This window comes from Pteropus alecto, unplaced genomic scaffold (genome assembly GCF_000325575.1).
Source record: "Pteropus alecto unplaced genomic scaffold, ASM32557v1 scaffold71, whole genome shotgun sequence".
In the NCBI taxonomy this organism is placed as follows: domain Eukaryota; kingdom Metazoa; phylum Chordata; class Mammalia; order Chiroptera; family Pteropodidae; genus Pteropus; species Pteropus alecto.
Genome location: NW_006433024.1, coordinates 1,229,936 through 1,244,937, shown reverse-complemented (window position 1 = coordinate 1,244,937; position 15,002 = coordinate 1,229,936). Strand labels below are relative to the sequence as shown.

The 15,002-nt window shown below is 44.2% G+C and overlaps 1 protein-coding gene across 8 annotated transcripts in view; it reads right to left on the bottom strand.

The window, feature by feature from the left end:
• NAV2 (neuron navigator 2) overlaps positions 1-15,002 on the bottom strand; it is a 369,408-nt gene that overhangs the window by 71,800 nt on the left and 282,606 nt on the right. Inside the window, exon 1 of one of the 8 annotated variants that reach the window (XM_025044096.1) lies at positions 11,709-11,964. The exons of the other annotated variants lie outside the window; for them this stretch is intronic. Coding sequence (XP_024899864.1) covers positions 11,709-11,734 — 26 coding nt within the window. The 5' untranslated portion in view covers positions 11,735-11,964. Of the gene's footprint in view, positions 1-11,708; positions 11,965-15,002 lie in introns of those variants that run through there. 8 annotated transcript variants of the gene reach the window in all.

Below are 15,002 nucleotides of genomic sequence, written 5' to 3'. Positions count from 1 at the left end.
CTCTAAGTCTAATAATTTCCCAGGATACATTCAAAATAGAATTCTTCATTTCCCAACTCTCAAATCCGTTGGGACCTCCCTGCCCCTCACCACTGCTCGATTCAAGTCTCCAGGCAATGATTCTTCTTCTTCCTCCTTATCATCTTCCCCCTCTCAACACTATCAAGACACGTAATCCACCTTCTGGTCCTACGGTCTCTATTGGTGAAATGAGCACACCGCTCTACCTCTCCTGCCACCCCGCGGTTCAAGCTGCTACCAACTCTGCCTGGGTCATGGCCAATAGACCAGCTGAACTCCACGCTCCACTTCTGCCCCCTAACAGTCCCTTCTCCCCACAGCAGCCATATCTAAAACATAAATCAGATCCTGCTGCTCCACTGCTTAATATTCTCCAGTGGCTTCTCAAGTACTTACAACCCTAAGTCCTTACTCTGGCCCTCAGGACCCTCTGATCTGGCCTCCCTCTTCAGTCCTGTCTTTCGCCCGCCTCTCCATTGCTCATTGGCTCTGGTTACATGGGCTTCTGTTTCTTCTAAGCCAACAAGGTCCTTATGTTCGAGGCTTTCCATTTGTTGTCCCTCTTCCTGGACACTTGTCCGTGCCTCCTCCTCATCTAAAGTGTCACCTCCTCAGAAAGGCCTTCTCGGTCCTTCTATGTTCAGTGCCCCCACCCCTCCACTACCCATCAAGCCTGTTGCATTTTCTCTTTTGGCTGCAGGGCGGCAGGTACAAAGCAGGTACTCAATAAATACTTGCTGATTTTAACTCATGGGGCTATAAAGTAAGCTTCCAACAATGTTCAACTTGAGCTAGTGGAAATATGTAAGTACTACTGTTTTTCTATTGTATAGGTAAAGAAACTGAGGCTTAGAAAGTCCAGACCACTAGTGAGAAGTGGAGCAGGATATGGATCCAGCCATTCCGACTTCAGAGCCATCCTCTTTACTGTGACACCAGATGGCATTCCATTATGTTACTTTTCAGTGCACACGCAAACATTCCATGGCCCACTTCGCAGAAGAAGACGAAGGCTTAGGAGACCACAGCAGGACCGGCAGGGCCAGTCCCTACCCCTGGGGCTGTCTGATAACAAAGCACTGTCTTAATCCCATTACCCCGCCACTCAGCCCTCCACTGTGTCTTGAGGAAAGGCCTACGAAGAATCGGCCTGATGCTTCAGAAATGTCGAGTGGCCGAGTACCCCAATCCCACCCCTAGCAACTCAAAACAAGTTCTAGTTCACGTCACCAGCTTATAAACCACCCGCCTGAGCAATGTGGATCAGGCAGAATGACAAAGGCAGAGTGAAAACCCATTTTCATCACCTTTCCCCTCAGTACTCCTATCTGTCTTCCAAAAGCCCACCTGGAGGGTCCCACAGAAATGCAGGGGAAATGTGTGACCGTGGTTCCCAAGTAGGGAGGATGACGGCAGGAAACCTGAGGGCTCAGAAAGGGGTTTACTGTGGATGAAGTCACAGGATCCTGGCCTCCACCTGGTTCTAAATCCTCCTTTGAGGTCTTCTCCAAAGACATTTAATCTACCATCTGGTCCCACCATCTCTATTTGTGAAATGTGCACACCTCTCCACCTGTCCTGCCACCCTGCGGTTCAAGCTGCTACCAACTCTGCCTAGGTCATGGCCAATGGGCCAGAGGGACTTATGCCCACCCTAACCACCCCTTACTCTGAATTCCCACATGGTCTCATACATTTGGACTCCTTTCTAAACACTCAATACTCAATTTTCTAGTTATTTCCTATAGAAAGGTCTGCCTTACCTTCCAAACATATGCAGGGGCCTGCCTGGTGACAGCACCTATGTGCACCTCGCACGTCAGGTGTCATGCCAGGTACTTTACATATATATTTCTCCAGTCCTCACATCACACCTGCGAAGTACCTATTATCTTCCTCATTTTATAGATGAAGAAATCAAGGCTGAAAGGACAAGGATCCTGACCAGTGTTTTTCGGTCACTGTTGGAATTAGATTTAAAATGCATAATTGTCCAATATCAGAACATGTGTTCCTTCTAGCCTATATCATGCTGCCTATAACAGCAATGTCCATTCACTGAGAACCTGCCATGTGTCAACTCTTCGACATTTGCATGTATTCTCACCAACTCTCCTACACACTGGTAAGTGGCCCTGCTCCATAACGAGGGCACTGAGGCTGTGAGAATTATCGTGCAAAAGGTTGCTCTGCAAAAGCATGGCCGAGCCCGGAGTGAAACACTATCTGACCCCAAAGCCTACCTTTTCCCCTTCCACTACCTGTAGGTGGTGCTGCGGCAGTGTCATCCTCACTCTGCGGGCCACCTCTCCTCCATCTCCAGGCACACAGTATGTGCTTATTAAATGCCTCTGACTGAACTCATGTGTGGGAGAGAGAGAGGGCAGATTCTGTTGCAAAGTCACCACCAGCAGTAGATTCAGAGTTCAGTTTCCTCATGACTTCATTCTTCGACAAGTCAAAACTTCTGTGCCTCCATTCCCTTGAGGGTGACATGTGGATGATAACACTTGGGATAGTAATAATCATATAAGGTTCTGCTGGGGGAAGCATGACAGAATGGAAACGGACTCAAATCTGCTCTCACAATTCAAAGAAAAGCCCTTGAGTCTTGAATTCCATCAGCTCTAAGGAGTTTGGAATTTAAGGTAGCTAAAATTTCCTATAATCCGGTGAAAAAGAAAGAAGACTGATGTGAAGAGTGTGGCCAGCGGGAGGAAGGGGGGAAGTCAGTAACAGATGCCTATGAATCCAGGTTCCAGATTTTTGCTTTGAAATTGTATCTGCTCTTCCCCTGTGGCCTTTCAACACCAGGATATTATTCCAGTGGGGCACGGGGCCCTCGTGGCACACATGATTCTCCCCCTGCAGTGCCCAGAGCATCGTGAGGCTTATCCTGAGTTTAATTGAGCTGGCCCAGAAGGGGAGGAGCCAGTGGTCTACCCCATAGAAGAGTGGGAATGAGGGAAACCAGTGATGATGATGAAGGGGCAGTGACACTAATGTAAGCCCATGCTGAGTAAGAGCTCCCTGTGTGACAGAAACTAAAGCCATCTCCGTAACTCAGAAAACCAGTCATGTCTCCTTCACTTCTGGATCTTTTGGGACACCGGCAAGTATATCCAGGTATATAATCACTTAGTTCTAACTTGTCTTTGCCCCCAAATTTGGGGGCTAAATGGTCATTTGCCACCAAGATGAGGTCAATGAGTCATCTTGGGAATGAGGTATTCTAAGGAACATCAGTTCCCTGAGATGCTGTGATAATGGCGCTGCCCTAACAAGGGACTGTGGGGTGGGCTGGCTCTTCTGTGCCCCTCTTAGAGATTCACATTGTACGTGCACATCTTAATGACTGTGAAATCCTGAAACGATCTGATCCCTTTAACTTTGCCTAAGATAGCACTTCCCAAACGTATATGACCACACAGGAGATACTGAGAAGAGTGAAAATACAACTCTGGAAAAAATACGATTGAAGCCTGGAGCTGCCAGCAGTCACTTTGTCCTCAGCTGCCCCAGAAGGCAGCCAGCACAGAGGGAAGTAGAGCTCCTGTACGCTCAACTTCCTTTAAAGCCAGAGGACCTGGGAGACCAAACTGTGAGAACTAATCCATTCTGTTCCTTTGCTCAAAACTGTTTTTTTTTTTAGGTTTTTGTCACTAGGTATACTTGTGCTAAATAATAGGGAATTGCAGTTTGTTTGTAAAATGACTCCAGACATGTGTGGCTGAGAGTCAGACAGGAAAAATGTGGAAAGCATGCGGAATTTATTCAGGCGGCAAGGATATTAGTTGAATCCATTCAAGTAGCAAAGGAAATTAGGTACAACCTGGGATGGGGTACAAAAGTCCATTGACCCAAGTCGGGTGATAAATGTTGAAAGAGGTTACAAAAACTGATTACGACTGAAACTTGAAAGAAACCCAGAGGATCTGTGTTTACTGTGTGGTGAAATGGAATTCCAGCTCAGAGGCTCAAGGGACCCCGATGACATAGCAGAAAGAACTACAGAGTATTCAGCTACAGTGCTGAAGCAGTCATTCTGGAATATGAGTTGACCATTCCTGTATCATGGTCTTGAACCTGACTGAGAAAAACCATATGATGTCCCTGGGCCCACGTGAGATGATAAGCCTACTATCCTTAGTTGGAAATAAGTTACTTTAAATCCAGGGAAAGGTTTGAAAAGATGAAGATAGATGAAGTTAATCATAATATTAATACTTAAGTTTAGGATGAAAGTTTTCTGATAATTAGGATAATCTCTGTATATTTATAACATTTAAAAGAATATATGGCATATTAGAGAATCTGAAAAATGGTCTCGTGACTTTGGTTTTAAATGAGTACTGATTTCTGATGAGATTTTTTAAGTTGAAAGATTTGAGAATTGGATTCAGACTGTAAAAAGAATGGAAGCGTTTAAGATAATTTATGACATTTGTAACTTTAATGGATTTGTAAGCGTTGTTTAAGTGCTTAGAAAGATTTTGCTTGTTAGGCTGGTAAGTCTATCCTGTCAGACATTTGAAGAGCCTGAGGAAACCAGGTATGTTAAATTTATGAATACAGACTGAATTTAAGAAAACAATTATCCCAGCTTGCACACAGAAGTAATTGTTTAAATTCAACTTGTTAAATCTGAATAAAATACTAATCAAATAAGAAGTGGAAATCATCTTAATTTATACAAAAACACTTGATTTATAGATGAAATTTGTAAGAAAACCTACTTTTAAAAATTAAACTTCAATAAATCGAACAGTAAAGCCTAATTAACTCTTAGAAGCTCTTTTTGGACATAAAAGCATTCCTTAGACATTTAGAACGCTATTAAAGGACATTTCATTTTCTAAATGAATGAATGAATGATTTTTACATGAATGACTAAAAGAATAAATGAACCCAAGAGAGCATCTCCTCTCTTCACCAGTTTTTCCTACTCTGGTTCGCCTTCCCTCTACACTGTAAGACTTGCAAAGCTACTCTAAAAATCTTAGTGGAAACAGCACTGTGTGCAACAGCTTGAGAAACAATCAGAAGAACCCCAGGGCCCTTTCCAGCCTCAAGTTCTATATAAGGAAACTAAAAGGGATGTGGGACACCGAGCTTGGCTAGTTTCCCTGTTTTGTTGTTTTGTTTTTAATTTTAAGACAGCATATCATGGGTATGCCCTAGAAATCCATTGGTTGCCAAATCTAGAGAAATGGCAATAAGATGCTTCCATTGATTCCTTACAATCATCAACACGAAAGCACCTTTCCCCAGTCACATCACAGCCATGTATGTACCTTTTTCTCTACTCAATGAAATGTCCTCTTTTAGTTCAGTCAGATAATGGCATAACTGGAGTTATAAGTGATTAGATTTGAAAATGACGTTCATTTGCTTTTAGCCAATGGTGGGGAGAAGGAATTCCCTCAAACTTCTGCGATTTTTTTCTCCCAAGACTCCTAAACGCAATATTTTTGGAACCTGAGCCAGGGGCCTTGAATTCACTTACTCATCTCATCCAGTCAGCCAGCACCCTCTAAGTGCCAGGCACCAGGTAAGGCACCAGGGATATAGTGATGATTCAGAGTTGTCGTGACCCTTGACCGCAAAGCCGGTGGCGTGACAGACAAGAACACACAGATCAGACACAAATGAAAACGTAAAATAGAGAGATGAGCAAAGGGCTCTAGGTGGAAACGTACTGGTTCCAGACATCATTTCTATAGTCGTGGGTATTTCCTTAAGCTACCAGCCAAGCCCCAGCACAAGGCAATAGTCTGGCAGGTGCTAAAACCCAGGCCCACCAACACTCTTTGCTGTGCTGCTCTCTCCTTCAAGGAAAGAAAGAGGCAAAGGGAAGGAGACAGAAGAGCCAAGAGAGTCAGACCCTGACCTCTCCCGTCCCCAGAACTACTTCCTGTTAAGAGTTCACACATGTCACTTCCTCTCTAGGCCCCAGGTTCCCGTATAAGGAGAGAGCTATAAGAAGCCATCCCGAAGGCTGCTTTCTAACTGACATCTTGTGAGTTTAAGCTCAGAGAAAAGTTGGTACAGAGGCAAATGGGCACACTGATGATATACCCCACTGGTCTCCCAGCATCTCCTCCCATTCAGCAAAAGCTGCAAAACAGGTAACTACGGATTTCACCCCTCAGATTATTTTTTTAAGTCCACACAGAATCTTTTAGATACTTGGAATAGGTGCCAATGTCTTAAACATAGGAGACAATCACTAGACCTAGGTAGTAACTGTCCTCTTCAGACAGAGATGTGCTTTCCCATCTGTACCTTTTCACTTATAGATGCTACCTGACTGGGCCTGCAATTTGAGTTTGTAAGCCCTTGTATAGAGGCTTTAAAACCCAACTTACAATAAAGAACCTGCATCAGACCACAGTATTTATCGACAAAGGCAAAGGATGCAATCTAATATTTATAGCCACTACTGACAGTGTTTACCGAATGCCAGGTACTGCACGAAGCACATTACATGTATTATCCCACTCCCATTTCCTTTGAGAAGAAATGGAGGCTCAGGGCCCAGAGCTCATTGGAAGGATGGGATTCAAACCAGGGTCTAATGACTCCATGCAGCCTTCCAGCTCATCAGGAAGAGAGAACACGTGGATCAGCTTCAAAATCTGTCTGTGAGCCAGCCTAATCACAAAAGAATCTCCATGTGCTGACGGCAACCAAGCACATCAAGACACGCATCTTGGCCAAGATGGCATTTTAACCAAAACCAAGGTCTCCTCAAGGCCCAGATTGTTTGTCTACTACCTTTTGGAGAAATACAGATGCGAAGAGAAAAGGCTCTTCAAAACTGACCAGAAAATCCATTCAAAAATGGAAAGGCCTATAAAACCAGAAGATCCAGTTTCAGTGTCTTACAAGAAATGCTGACATCACTGTGTCAGGAATTCAAATGCCACTCAGAGGGCTTAGAGCATAATTTTAACAGCCCAAACCCAAGCTATCTACTATGAAAAACGCAGGTGAAAGAGTCATAAATTTCTCCAGCTTCTCGCACTCCCTGTTTTCCTCCTCACTGTTGTGGGGAGTGAGCATTTCATAGAACTGAGGAAGGAAATCTATTTCAACTGGGTCCCCCGAAAAACCACCTTTAATTTGGACAAAAATTTAAAATCACACTTTTCTGGGAGTAAGTAGATGCAGCAGTAATTTGTAATGGTCTTAAATTAATGTGACATTATAACTTCATCTCCCATGAAGCAAAAAGGCAAAACAGAATCCCAAGGTTAGAGGATTACACAGATTTTTCCATGACGATTTACACACCCAGGTGTGAGGATTCCTGGCTTTCAGCAAGACCCTCTGACTCCGAGGAGTTATTGAAAGATCCAGAGGGTTTTTATACTTTTCAGACCAACTCACTGTGAGATAATGTTGTTTATTCAAGGGAAAGACATGCTAAGTGATGTTGTAAAAAAAAAAAAAAAATCAGATGGCAAATACATATTCGTTCTCTGCTCACTAATAAGCCACAGTGAGTTGGCAGAGAATAAAGTACTATAACTGTAGTTCTGAAAGTGATCTTCACAAAGCAATGGATTCTAACCCCCAGTCCCAAAGACTGGGTCTGCTTCTGGAAGGCCCGAGGCCGCACCCACCCACCTCCCCCTACTCCCACCGCCTTTCCCCTGCTCCCCCTTTCTGCCTCTTTGGTGACTGAACTCACGGAGCAGAGCCACCAGAGCCACCGGGGTCTGTGTCCAGGCCTTACCTGCTCACTTTTCCAGTTCTGCTCCAGAATCCCGGCAGAGCCCATTTACATGGCCGAGTGCCCTCCGACAGACAGTTGTATTCAGTTGCAAAAGCACAGACTGGTGAAACTTGTTTTCTGGCTATTGTTCAAGGCAATTGTTCCTATGAAACCCCAGGGCCCAAGTGGAATGAGATCCTTTGGTGTGGACGAGTGAGCAAGCCCGACAGGAGGCTTAGCGGTAACCCCCCTGGGGAAGGGAAAGGGTTTGGCTACCTACAGGCTCCCACCAGACAGGTATGTTAACTATTTCCTCCCCAGGAGGTTTCTCAAGAGCATCATCACTAACCACAGCAAGGCCTATTAAGAAAACCCACCTTCAAAGAATGCAATGGGACTTCTACAGAATCCTGCCTTTCATTGTTTATCTGAGAATGATAATAGCCAACTTTAACTGAAGTTTAAAGTTGTGCCTGACTCTGTGCTAATTCGATTACTTACATTATTTCATTCAACCCTCACAACTCTATGATAAAAATAATAATGCTTACTGACTTTATGTGTCAGACCCTGTTACTTTATCTTTCCTCCCAGGTACCATGAGATAGAGGCTATAATATAGCCATTCTAGAGATGAGGCTTGGAAAGAAAGGCCCAGTGGCCATACTACTAGGAAGTGATGAAGCTGGGATTCGAACACGGATCCAAGCATTTTCAACCAACTCATTTATTTATTCATTTGACACATTTTAATGAACTCCCGTCATGTGTATTAGAAAGATTTTGAAGTTTTCCACACCAAAAAAAAAAAAAAAAGATACAATTATTTGAATAAAGCCACAAGCAAGATCACCTTTGGGATCAGCCTACATGGTTTATAGTAGTTCTGTTCAAAATGAACTAAAGCAAGGGAGGAGTTAGACACTAATCCCAGTGTATTTAGTCTCATCTAGCCGTGGGCCAGGGCACCACTAAGCCATAGAGGCTCCAAATGGAGACAGGACAAATTCTGGAGAGAAAAGTAAAATAGATCTGTGTTTGAACTCTGGCTTTGCCATTTACTTTGCGACAACAGCTGCCCCTCCATAAGACCCAGGTTTCTTCCGGTGTGATATGGTACTAATAACACCCAGTCCTCATGAGCCTTTTGTTGGGACCAAATCAGATCTCCAGGCACATAGGAGATAACCAGCTCCTATCAGCTGCCGTCCAGAATCCGGGGAACCTGCAGGGACTGCAGGAAGGAGATGCAGTCCCACAGTGTGAAATGGCTGATAAAGTTCGAGTGCAAGAACTTGCTTCCTGTTGCCATAAATGGGCAGTGTCCCAGGGGAGAAGCAGCTTCTACAGACAGTGCCAGGTGCAAGGCCAATCGTTTGGGGTGGAGAGAGGGACCGAGAGCCCCATAAAGTGGGCTCCAAGGGGATTTAGCAGCACTCAGGACGCCCTGGGGTTGAGTTTCACCCCACAGTACCTTTGTCCCATTTTGGTAATTCATTCCCTCAACAAGTAGGTGGTCCCCTGAGTAAGCGTGAAATTCTTCTCTTTGGCTCCAGGAGTTCGGTCAGGTTGAAAACCCCAGAGCTCTGGTCCGGATGCCTTAGACACTCATTGTTACAATAGGCACCAGAGTGTCTGCTGACCTCAGTTACACAAAGCCCTCCTCCTCCCAGGCACCTCCAGAGTGGGTTGCTGACATTTGGTCCACTGCTTTTGCCAAAGATTTCAACAAACCCATGCTAGTGTTCTGTTTACCAGAAATTACACATACTCTAAACATAATAGAATTCAGATTATTTCACATAGGTAATAAAAAAATAAGAAACAATTACACAAACAAGGTGAAAAGTTTTAATAGTGGGTTCCACACACACTGATAAGCACTTTACATATATTATCTCACACACTCTTCTCCATTACCTTATAAGGCACAAACTATTAATGTCCCCTTTTCACAGATGTGGAAACTGAGGCCTACAGAGGCTAGGTGACTTGCCCAAGGTGCCAGAGCTAATAAATTGAGCTGGATTTGAACCTAGATCTGCTGGATTCTGAAACCTAAGCTCTTCTTAACCACAGTAATTCAACCGAAGAGCAGAAGGAAAGATGCTTTTAAACAGATCATGGTCATAAAAGAACTCAGGACTCCCTCTTGTTACCCAAAAAGCCCAGGACACTTTTTAATGCAATCATTATTCTTAAAATGCTCCAATTAGTTAAAAGGAGAGGGGATAGGGGAAGAATCCCAGACAGGGCACTGGCTGGCTGCCTCAGGTCTGAGTAGATGGAGGGGAATGTGGAGTCCTAACACCCCCATTCCCCCTCTGTATCTTCCCTTCTCCCCCCTTACCTCCGAATACATCTTAAAGGTCTGGTCACCCGAATGCAAAAAACAGAACTGCAACTGCCTCAGGGCAGCTGAGAGAGGTGGCTGTCCTCCCAAACTAAGCTGGCCTCACTCTGCAGTTTATCAGGGGTCTGCCCTTAAGCTACCCTCTTTGAAGCAATGGGGAAGGAAAGGTCAAGGAACAGCCAGCAAAAAACAGAGTGGAAAATGAATAAGACATGGGGAAAAAAAAAAAAAAAAGAAAGAAACAACCAAAGTCAGTGTCACAATCCAAGAGCAGCTCAGCCCTAGCTAATTAGCCACCCCAAGCACACATGTGAGCAGCTAGTGCCAAGCATAGGTCAGCATTAACATGCTTGGTGTGCAACCTCTCCCTCCAGGACTCAATAAATACAGATTCCCAGGAGGCAACCCCAGAGTTCCAGGGCCCAAGGCCTGTTCTAAGGCCATCAATCCCCTCAGCTTTGACTTCCACTTAGGTTCCTGTCCTCTCTGAACCAGGTACAAGCACAAACCCAGCCACAGATCCATCCATCAGCCCAGGAGCCTCAAAGAGGTCAGAGAGTGTCCAGGTAGGTCCTGCTGCTCCAGAAACCAGCAGAAGCCACGGGGCCCAGGCAGGTCAAGCTTGTAAGTATCATGTGTACTTTGCTGAGGACTCCACTGCACTTGGTTCAGTCTTCCAGCTGAACCCACATTTAAACTTGCAGATAAAACCACCCCGGCCAGGCCAGGCCCAGCAAGGAAGGCCGAGTGGTGGAGGGGACCTAGGCTCCACTCTCTGTTTTTTTTAGCTGTGTGACCTTGAGCAAGTTATCTAACCTCTCTTAGTTCCCACTGTCTCGCCTCAAAATTGAGGATAATATTGCTGGCTTTGCAATGAAAATTAAATGAGACAATGTCTGTCAGATGCCTGGCACGTAGTAGACAGTAATGAACGTTGTTTTCTCCTCCCCCTGTCTAGCTTAAAAAGAGAAATGTTCCTCTTCGAGCAGCTTTCTAACAGTCCTAGCAAACAAGAGAAGTACTCATACTTAAGTCTCCCATGCCATCTCTCCTGGAGCCTAGTTTCCTGAAAAAAACCCACTCAGTAATTTGCAGTATTAGTAAACACAACCGCGAGTTCACCCGGCTTCTTAGGATTCCAAACAAAACCTCCAACTGCAAATCAGGGCCCTCTGAACCACTAGCTGCCCTTGCCAGGGGCCCACACTGACTCTCTGCAGCTTCCTCCTCCCCTTAAGCTGAAAGGTCTCCCCCAAAAAGCCTGGAATAAGGGCTGGGTGATCAACACCCAGTTTTTCAGTATCAGTAGTCTAATTTGATAAGATGGTCTAGAAAATATTGACATTACCTAAATGTCCAGGTGGACCAAGGACATCTGGGTAATGCTCCGGCTTCCACAGAAACTATCAAAGTTAGAATGAAAGGGGATGGGGGCGGGAGGAAGAAGGATGCTGAGTTTCCTGACTAGTGATTCCTCCAGCACATAGCGCATGGGGACATTGGCAGCTGTACACCACTGGCTGCTCTGCCTGGCTTTTTAATACCATCCAAGGAAAGAAAAGGCAGTACACACATCACACCCGGCCCCAGGCCGACTTTAGGAAATCATCCTACCTTGTAAGGTTCTTAGGCCAGAGCATTTCACTACATTGTGGTCCTTAGAGAAAGCGGACAAAGAAGCTGAATGAATCTCACAATGGCAACTCCTCAGCCAGCTGAGCCAGTCCACTTCGGGGCAGGGAGTCCCAGGCACCCAGCTGCTCTGCTACTAAAGGACCAGCTAGAAGGGGATCACCATTCCCCAGGCCAGGAAAGAAATCCGATCCACCAACAAAATTAACCCATAAAGCACTGAAGGAGCGAGAGGTCAGATCTGAGTGCTAGTATCAAGTCAGCTGTGAAAAGCTTCAGCAAAGTAAAAGCTAACACCAAACTCTGCAACCGCTACCGTAAAGCACGGAATAGAAGGGCCCTCATTATGGTCTCAGGGGAATCTGTAACAGCGGTTCAAACTGAATAAAATCTAAATGTGAAAAAAATTTAAATCCCTGTAGACTGTGCTAAAACGTTGAAGAAATTCTTTTTAGCCAAAAGTGCTTTTAACAATGACACAAAAATCACTGATAACATTTCTTAGCTCATTCTATCAACAACTGAATACAAAGCATTTGATTGAAATGATTAGCCTACAGAGATAACTTCTGAACCCAAAGGGGAAAAGATACCTATTTACGTAGTTAGCACTGTCATACATTTTTCTAGTGATGTCAATCTTGATGCCATGCCAATGAAAATATGCATTAATTCCTGATGCTACTTATCATTTTTTTTTTTTTTAAAATAAAAGAAGCTCAGTGTACCCATGGCTACTTAAAACATTATGGTGCAGAGGCTGGGAGAGGAGGTGGGATTGTTGAGAGTCCCAGGTCTGGGATGGGAAAAGGCTGCACCAACAAATCCCTATTAAAACCTGTAATCAAGGAATTCAGAAAGAACTATGTAAACAGATGCTGGGAACAATGAACAACTGTTTTACTACTGAGAATTCAAAAGCAAAATTATGTTATAGCTACAAGACAAGCTTTTATTTCAAAACGAAGAAGGATTAAGATGCTCTCCAAAACCCCTATTCTTTCTCCAAACAGCCTACCAGTTGGCTCCTGGCAGCTTTCAAAGACTTTGGCTGTGAAAGGCTCTACCCTTGGTTTGGGGGGGGGGGGGGGGGGGGGGGGTGTATGTTTGGGGGGTGGGTGGTGACTGGAGGAAGCAATAACTGGCTCCAAGCAGGGTCTCTGTGTGGTCAGTGTTTGCTTAGCAAACAGAAGCCTCTCAAAGGGGAATGAAGAGCCATTCCTCCTCCACCCAAGGGGGAGGGAATAAAAGGTCAGCTTGGAGAGGAAACAGGGTCTAGAGGGGCTTCCCAGGTGAATGCAAAAGCAAACGTGTCTGGGAGCAGAGATTGTAATCTTGAAGGAGTCTCAACTGAAGTTAATCATTCATAGCTCATCCCTCAGGGCATCCTCCTCTGCTTGAAAAAGTGCTGCCAGCATCCGCAGTGGGGAGTGGGAGGCAGAGGCCAGGGGCTGGGGAGGGGTGAGTTGAGGGGAGGTAGGTGTAGTCCTTATTTATTAAGACAAAAAAAGTCAGGATGGACCCGAGGTCTGGCTGACAAAGATGCTTTAAACCATTTCTCTTACTTTCTACATTGTCTCTGGAACAGAATTTATCTTTATGACATGACTTGTTTGAAAATCTGGCTGACTGCTGGGTTAATTTGGGTGGAATGGATTGTGACTATGTATATGAATATATATAAAATAACATTTATACATATGCCCATATACACACATATACATAAAAATGTCCACCATTTGCTATAATCGGTCCTTGTTTTAAGCAAATATAATATGTAAAAATCCCGATTAACTGCCAAGATAAACTAAGGAATGTCCATTCATTTATTCAGTCATTCAACTGATATTTATTGGGCACCTGCTATGTATGTGCCTATCACTGTTCTAACTGATGTGAATACAGGCATCAACAAAATAGACAAAACATTCTCTAATCCAGCTTACTATATAGTGGTAGAACTACTAAAATAAATGAGACAGAATGAAAATTATACAGTATGTTTGTGATAAATGCTAAGGAGAATAAACAATATAGAAAAGAGGATGTGACTTGTTGAGGGGAGTGTCTGATATTTTACATAGGGTGGCTAGGAAAGGCCTGCTGAGGGAATGATTACTTTGGACCTGAAGGAAGGAAATGGTCAGTGCAAAGGTCCTGAGACAGGAGGATATAACTTACACATCCATTACACATTACACATATAAGAACCTGGAGCCCAGTGTGGCTAGAGCAGAGTGAGCAGCAAAGCAAAGGGAGCCTAGGAGGAGGTCAGGCCAGAGAGGTCAGGGGTAAAGAAGACGGAGGGGCCTGAGGACAATCTGGCAAGTCACTGTAAGCATCTTGGCTTTTACTTTAAGAGAAGATGCACTGGAAGGCGAATAAACAGACTTTCTCCTTGTATAAAAGTTGATGTAAATCTCCTACAACACTAAATATATAACTTTGATCACACACAATTTTTACAAGGGGACTTTATTGCAAAGTACTTTAAGGGGGCGTGTGTCAGTGCTCTTTCTGTGGTTAAAAGTGAGAATCACATCTTTAATATGAAATGCTCTAAATCCTTCGCAGCTACGGGTTCCAGTTTAGCTAGAGCTTTTCTGTGCTGTGAAAGATAGCACTCGGTGTGGCTAAGAGATCCAGCAGGAGAAGAGAGAAGAGAAAGGCAGGTCAACCAGCTCCATGAGAGCAGATGCTGTTCCGTGCTTTTCAGAGTCTTTTCTGACTCTGGCTTCTAAACAGGCCAAATTCCAAAGACCTTCTAGAACTCATAACATTTTTCTCCATGGAAACAATGTTATCGATGATGTTAAGGTTTCTAGGTTAACTCTTAGAGCAATTTTTTAAACCAAAAAGTACCTGATAACTTCTATCCAGACATCAAAGAGGAGAACAAAACTTTATAAACAGAAAACTACTGAAATTAATCTAAAAAGATGCTTGCTTATTTCTAATGAATACTTTATTAGACCAATACTAAGGAAGACACTTTTCTCCTTCTCCAATATCAACAGTTTCTCTCTTTTTACTGGCAAAGAAATATCGTGACCATTTCATAAAATGAAACGAAATTTCCTTTAACCTCATGTCCACATTCTTCACAATCATGCTAGTCTTCGCTCCATGTAACAGCGAAGCACCTGAGAGGAGCTGTCCGTACTCCAACTCCTGTGGCCCATTCTCACTTCAACCCACCAGTCAGACTTGTGTCCCCACTATACCACTGAAACTACGTTTTGTTTCTCCCAAGAACATCAGTGCCTTATTTCTTGC